The sequence below is a fragment of the Eublepharis macularius genome, chromosome 4 (genome assembly GCF_028583425.1).
Source record: "Eublepharis macularius isolate TG4126 chromosome 4, MPM_Emac_v1.0, whole genome shotgun sequence".
Lineage (NCBI taxonomy): Eukaryota > Metazoa > Chordata > Lepidosauria > Squamata > Eublepharidae > Eublepharis > Eublepharis macularius.
The window spans coordinates 178,762,975-178,770,116 of record NC_072793.1 but is presented as its reverse complement, the minus strand read 5'-3'; the positions used below and the strand labels follow the sequence as shown (position 1 = coordinate 178,770,116).

Genomic DNA, 7,142 nt, shown 5'->3' with positions numbered 1-7,142 from the left:
AAGTCTAACCAAGGAGCTAGTCCACTCCTTGCCACTCCTTTGGGAGACACACACGATTGTGTCCACCAACTGGTGGCCACTGGGGAACCCACAAGAGACCCAAGTTGGTCCAGGGGTTCTCCAGAAGGTAAGTTGAAATTGCATTAAGAGATCTCTCATTTGGTTATAAGGGTTTAATGTGTTAGGTGTTTGGATGTTAAGGCTTTAGTAGAAAATATAAGTGTAAGTTAAGGATTAAGTACTTAGGTTTATATAAGGGGGGGAATGGGACACCCCCCAAAATTCCACTAACAATGGTACATACGCTACTGCAAGCAATCTTACAGCTGTCAATACCTTTGAAACCAGATCTGTTTTTGCTGAACTGTATTCCAGATGAATTTGGTAAGGACTATAAACACTTTATAATACATGCAGTAACAGCAGCCAGAATTTTACTAGCATACTATTGGAAACATCAACTTATCCCTACCCAAGAACAACTAACGGCGAAGATACTGGAGAGCGTGGAAATGGACAAACTGACCTCAATATTGAAAGGACGAACGGAAGAAGACTTTGCTGGGCCTTGGACTTTATTTTACGATTGGATTAAAAATAAGCATAAAGATTTGAGTGTGTTAAGGGTTTAAAGTCCATAATGTAATTCATTTCACTTATCACAGTTTACTGTGGAGTACTGTGGAGTACTGTTGTAAGCCGACGATATAGCAAAATTTCTGGGCTTTTCTTTCTTTCCTATCCCCTTTCTCTACCCTTCCCATATTAACTTTCCTGAAAAATTAATAAAATATCATTATAAGATGATGCGGGCTTTAGGAGCCTTGTTTAAGATAGAAGCTGGACCAATACGTAACACCATTCATCAGCCAACCTGTCTTTATCTGTCCCTACCTCCGTCTCCAGCTTTCCCTTCTTCCATCATTTTTGCACCCTTTCTGGAAAGACTGTGGTACAGTTGCACAGCTTTGAATCTGCAATGATTTGTTGGAGGAAGGGGGGGGGAATACCTGGTTTTCTACTATATCCCCTTCTTCACCACTGTATCCTCTTTCCCTCCTCCTGGCTACCCCCATATTTCCTACTTTATTTGCTTCCTTCTCACCGACCAGCTAAGCTATCTGTATGTGCCCACCTGTGCTCAGCTTTCCCTCCTTACATCCCTCAGGCACAGTTATGATGTATCAGACCAGATATTGGAAAGTCCAAAATAGAGCTGGAAAGGAATCTGCCACCTCCTCCTGTTTGTAGCCAACTGTGGCTCCTCTTCTCTTGTGTTGTAAGCACACGCTGTCTGGCAAGGCAGGAATACTTTTTAATTTCCAGATTTTTCTACAAACCTCGGGTGTTTTTCAGGTTTGTCTGTCCATGGCTCCAATCTCTGGGTTTAAGTGATTCCTTTATTTTTCCCTTTTTCCTTTTCTGAAAACAAGAACTGTGACAATAAAATTCAACATTGTTTTTAAAAAAGCATTTCATTTCCCATTCTATCATCACATGCTTCCTAATTAAACAACAGAAAACACATTTACCTTTCCTCAATAAAAGCAATGAATTCCCTTCCTTCTTTTGGTGACCTTACACTTGTCCAAGAAACCATAAGTCTTGGTTACATATTGTGGTCATTTCTGGCTCCTGGGTCTCAGTATAAAATGTACTACTCATATTCATTTTACTTGCTAACAAATGTTTTACCAGTTTTGTTTCCTCCTTTTTCTTATTTGATCTCCGTCTTTTGCAGCTGCAGATGTGAGGGAGATGGCAAGGAAGAAGGAAGAAGGAAGGGCACTTGAGGAACGAAAGGAAGATCTGGAAGGACAAGCAAAAACGGGGGATCAACTGGTACCAAATAAGCAGCAGACAAGCAAAAAGGAAACAAAACAGAAGCAGAGGAAGAAATTCCTTGCCCACCAGAGCAGGAAGATACCTGAGGATCCAGGCCAGGGTAAAATTCAGAAGCAAATTAGAAGGCATAAAGGTCCCATAAACATCAGAGTGATGAGATGCAAACTCAGAGTTAAAATATGTCAGAATATTTCAATATGCTGGAAAACATTTAAACACTCGAAATGTGGATGGACCTCTTTTCAGAGTAGAAAGTTGACTAAAACTCAGAGGATGCATACAGGGGAGAAGCCATATAAATGTTTGGAGTGTGGGAAGAGCTTCTCTAAGAAGGGCAACCTAACTATCCATCAAAAGATTCACACAGGGGAGAAGACTTATAAATGCTTGGAGTGTGGGAAGAGCTTCTCTGAAAATGGCAAACTAACTAGGCATCAAAAGGTTCACACAGGGGAGAAGCCATATGAATGTTTGCAGTGTGGGAAAAGTTTCTCACAGAATACCCACCTAACCAGCCATCAAAAGATGCACACAGGGGAGAAGCCTTATAAATGCTTGGAGTGTGGGATGAGCTTCTCTGAAAATGGCAACCTAACTAGGCATCAAAAGATGCACACAGGGGAGAAGCCTTATAAATGCTTGGAGTGTGGGATGAGCTTCTCTGAAAATGGCAAACTAACTAGGCATCAAAAGGTTCACATGGGGGAGAAGCCATATAAATGCTTGGAGTGTGGGAAGAGCTTCTCTCGGAAGGACAGACTAACTAGACATCAAAAGATCCACACAGAGAAAACTTATAAATGCTTGGAGTGTGGGAAGAGCTTCTCTGAAAATGGCAAACTAACTAGGCATCAAAAGGTACACACAGGGGAGAAGCCATATGAATGTTTGCAGTGTGGGAAAAGTTTCTCACAGAATGCCCACCTAACCAGCCATCAAAAGATGCACACAGGGGAGAAGCCTTATAAATGCTTGGAGTGTGGGATGAGCTTCTCTGAAAATGGCAACCTAACTAGGCATCAAAAGATGCACACAGGGGAGAAGCCTTATAAATGCTTGGAGTGTGGGATGAGCTTCTCTGAAAATGGCAAACTAACTAGGCATCAAAAGGTTCACATGGGGGAGAAGCCATATAAATGCTTGGAGCGTGGGAAGAGCTTCTCTCGGAAGGACAGACTAACTAGACATCAAAAGATTCACACAGAGAAAACTTATAAATGCTTCGAGTGTGGGAAGAGCTTCTCTGAAAATGGCAAACTAACTAGGCATCAAAAGGTTCACACAGGGGAGAAGCCATATGAATGTTTGCAGTGTGGGAAGCGCTTCTCTCGGAAGGACAGACTAACTAGACATCAAAAGATTCACATAGAGAAAACTTATAAATGCTTGGAGTGTGGGAAGAGCTTCTCACAGAATGCCACCCTAACCATCCATCAGAAGAGTCACACGGGGGAGAAGCTGTAAAAATGCTTGGAGTGTGGGAAGAGATTCTCTGAAAATGGCAAACTAACTCGGCATCAAAAGGTTCACACAGGAGAAGCCATATGAATGCTTGGAGTGTGGGAAGAGCTTCAGACAGAATGCCACCCTAACCGTCCATCAAAAGATTCACACAGGGGAGAAGCCATATAAATGTTTCGAGTGTGGAAAGAGCTTCTCTCAGAAGGGCAGCCTAACTAGCCATCAAAAGATTCACACAGGGGAGAAGCCTTATAAATGCTTGGAGTGTGGGATGAGCTTCTCTGAAAATGGCAAACTAACTAGGCATCAAAAGGTTCACATGGGGGAGAAGCCATATAAATGCTTGGAGTGTGGGAAGAGCTTCTCTCGGAAGGACAGACTAACTAGACATCAAAAGATCCACACAGAGAAAACTTATAAATGCTTGGAGTGTGGGAAGAGCTTCTCTGAAAATGGCAAACTAACTAGGCATCAAAAGGTACACACAGGGGAGAAGCCATATGAATGTTTGCAGTGTGGGAAAAGTTTCTCACAGAATGCCCACCTAACCAGCCATCAAAAGATGCACACAGGGGAGAAGCCTTATAAATGCTTGGAGTGTGGGATGAGCTTCTCTGAAAATGGCAACCTAACTAGGCATCAAAAGATGCACACAGGGGAGAAGCCTTATAAATGCTTGGAGTGTGGGATGAGCTTCTCTGAAAATGGCAAACTAACTAGGCATCAAAAGGTTCACATGGGGGAGAAGCCATATAAATGCTTGGAGCGTGGGAAGAGCTTCTCTCGGAAGGACAGACTAACTAGACATCAAAAGATTCACACAGAGAAAACTTATAAATGCTTCGAGTGTGGGAAGAGCTTCTCTGAAAATGGCAAACTAACTAGGCATCAAAAGGTTCACACAGGGGAGAAGCCATATGAATGTTTGCAGTGTGGGAAGCGCTTCTCTCGGAAGGACAGACTAACTAGACATCAAAAGATTCACATAGAGAAAACTTATAAATGCTTGGAGTGTGGGAAGAGCTTCTCACAGAATGCCACCCTAACCATCCATCAGAAGAGTCACACGGGGGAGAAGCTGTATAAATGCTTGGAGTGTGGGAAGAGATTCTCTGAAAATGGCAAACTAACTCGGCATCAAAAGGTTCACACAGGAGAAGCCATATGAATGCTTGGAGTGTGGGAAGAGCTTCAGACAGAATGCCACCCTAACCGTCCATCAAAAGATTCACACAGGGGAGAAGCCTTATAAATGCTTGGAGTGTGGGATGAGCTTCTCTGAAAATGGCAACCTAACTAGGCATCAAAAGATGCACACAGGGGAGAAGCCTTATAAATGCTTGGAGTGTGGGATGAGCTTCTCTGAAAATGGCAAACTAACTAGGCATCAAAAGGTTCACATGGGGGAGAAGCCATATAAATGCTTGGAGTGTGGGAAGAGCTTCTCTCGGAAGGACAGACTAACTAGACATCAAAAGATCCACACAGAGAAAACTTATAAATGCTTGGAGTGTGGGAAGAGCTTCTCTGAAAATGGCAAACTAACTAGGCATCAAAAGGTACACACAGGGGAGAAGCCATATGAATGTTTGCAGTGTGGGAAAAGTTTCTCACAGAATGCCCACCTAACCAGCCATCAAAAGATGCACACAGGGGAGAAGCCTTATAAATGCTTGGAGTGTGGGATGAGCTTCTCTGAAAATGGCAACCTAACTAGGCATCAAAAGATGCACACAGGGGAGAAGCCTTATAAATGCTTGGAGTGTGGGATGAGCTTCTCTGAAAATGGCAAACTAACTAGGCATCAAAAGGTTCACATGGGGGAGAAGCCATATAAATGCTTGGAGCGTGGGAAGAGCTTCTCTCGGAAGGACAGACTAACTAGACATCAAAAGATTCACACAGAGAAAACTTATAAATGCTTCGAGTGTGGGAAGAGCTTCTCTGAAAATGGCAAACTAACTAGGCATCAAAAGGTTCACACAGGGGAGAAGCCATATGAATGTTTGCAGTGTGGGAAGAGCTTCTCTCGGAAGGACAGACTAACTAGACATCAAAAGATTCACATAGAGAAAACTTATAAATGCTTGGAGTGTGGGAAGAGCTTCTCACAGAATGCCACCCTAACCATCCATCAGAAGAGTCACACGGGGGAGAAGCTGTATAAATGCTTGGAGTGTGGGAAGAGATTCTCTGAAAATGGCAAACTAACTCGGCATCAAAAGGTTCACACAGGAGAAGCCATATGAATGCTTGGAGTGTGGGAAGAGCTTCAGACAGAATGCCACCCTAACCGTCCATCAAAAGATTCACACAGGGGAGAAGCCATATAAATGTTTCGAGTGTGGAAAGAGCTTCTCTCAGAAGGGCAGCCTAACTAGCCATCAAAAGATTCACACAGGGGAGAAGCCTTATAAATGCTTGGAGTGTGGGAAGAGTTTCTCTCAAAAAGTACCTTAAGTAGCCATCAAAAGATTCACACAGGGGAGAAGCCATATAAATGTTTCGAGTGTGGGAAGAGCTTCTCTGAAAATGGCAAACTAACTAGGCATCAAAAGGTTCACACAGGGGAGAAGCCATATGAATGTTTGCAGTGTGGGAAAAGTTTCTCACAGAATGCCCACCTAACCAGCCATCAAAAGATGCACACAGGGAAGAAGCCTTATAAATGCTTGGAGTGTGGGATGAGCTTCTCTGAAAATGGCAACCTAACTAGACATCAAAAGATGCACACAGGGGAGAAGCCTTATAAATGCTTGGAGTGTGGGATGAGCTTCTCTCGGAAGGACAGACTAACTAGACATCAAAAGATTCACACAGAGAAAACTTATAAATGCTTGGAGTGTGGGACGAGCTTCTCTGAAAATGGCAAACTAACTAGGCATCAAAAGGTTCACACGGGAGAAGCCATATGACTGTTTGCAGTGTGGGAAGAGCTTCTCTCGGAAGGACAGACTAACTAGACATCAAAAGATTCACATAGAGAAAACTTATAAATGCTTGGAGTGTGGGAAGAGCTTCTCACAGAATGCCACCCTAACCATCCATCAGAAGAGTCACACGGGGGAGAAGCTGTATAAATGCTTGGAGTGTGGGAAGAGATTCTCTGAAAATGGCAAACTAACTAGGCATCAAAAGGTTCACACAGGGGAGAAGCCATATGAATGCTTGGAGTGTGGGAAGAGCTTCAGACAGAATGCCACCCTAACCGTCCATCAAAAGATTCACACAGGGGAGAAGCCATATAAATGTTTCGAGTGTGGGAAGAGTTTCTCTCAGAAAAGTACCTTAAGTAGCCATCAAAAGATTCACACAGGGGAGAAGCCATACAAATGTTTGGAGTGTGGGAAGGCCTTCTGTAAGAATGGTATCCTAACTAGTCATCAAAAGGTTCACATGAGGGAGAAGACACGTAAATGCTGAGGACATGGAAGGAGCTTCAGGGAGAGGAGCAGCCTTAATGTACAACTCAAGATGCATACTGGGGAATAGCCATCCTATCACCTGTTAATCTTGTCTATTCATGCCATGAAATGTTTTATGGTAGCTTACCTTTACGAGGAACATCCCAGTGAGCAAAATGTACATATTTTTCTCTCTCCTGTCTTCAAGCTCCTCCTATTAATGGATCACTCACCAAGGTGGTGAGATTGATTAATGCATCCACTACAAGTGGTGGGAAGAATGGCATGTGCTTTCTACTAAGGAATCTAAGTTTTTTCATACCTGACAGTGCAAAAATATGATTCTTCTTGGATTTAAAGATCCAGAGGAGTTAGCCGTGTTAGTCTGTAGTAGCAAAATCAAAAAGAGTCCAGTAGCACCTTTAAGACTAA

General features: G+C 43.0%; 2 protein-coding genes across 2 annotated transcripts; both read left to right on the top strand.

Moving 5' to 3' along the window:
- Positions 1–2,118: 2,118 nt before the first annotated feature.
- Positions 2,119–4,141, top strand: LOC129327954 (zinc finger protein 850-like; the record flags this gene model as incomplete). The annotated part of the gene is made up of 2 exons (XM_054976702.1): positions 2,119–3,305; positions 3,370–4,141. Coding segments are annotated over exons 1-2 (1,959 nt in total), but the record flags the coding sequence as incomplete, so codon positions are not given.
- A 433-nt stretch (positions 4,142–4,574) lies between these two features.
- On the top strand, positions 4,575–6,729 carry LOC129327953 (zinc finger protein 665-like). The gene is made up of 5 exons (XM_054976701.1): positions 4,575–4,700; positions 4,923–5,117; positions 5,319–5,482; positions 5,759–6,047; positions 6,232–6,729. Exons 1-5 carry the CDS (start codon positions 4,575–4,577, stop codon positions 6,727–6,729), a joined length of 1,272 nt encoding a protein of 423 aa, XP_054832676.1.
- Positions 6,730–7,142: the final 413 nt, after the last annotated feature.

Coding starts and splice junctions, on each gene's coding strand:
- LOC129327953 (XM_054976701.1), top strand. CDS start 4,575: ATGAGCTTCTCTGAAAATGGCAACCTAACTAGGCATCAAAAGATGCAC. Junction 4,701..4,922: donor AACTAACTAGGCATCAAAAG/GTTCACATGGGG, acceptor AGTTTCTCACAG/AATGCCCACCTAACCAGCCA. Junction 5,483..5,758: donor AAGCTGTATAAATGCTTGGA/GTGTGGGAAGAG, acceptor TCTCTCAAAAAG/TACCTTAAGTAGCCATCAAA.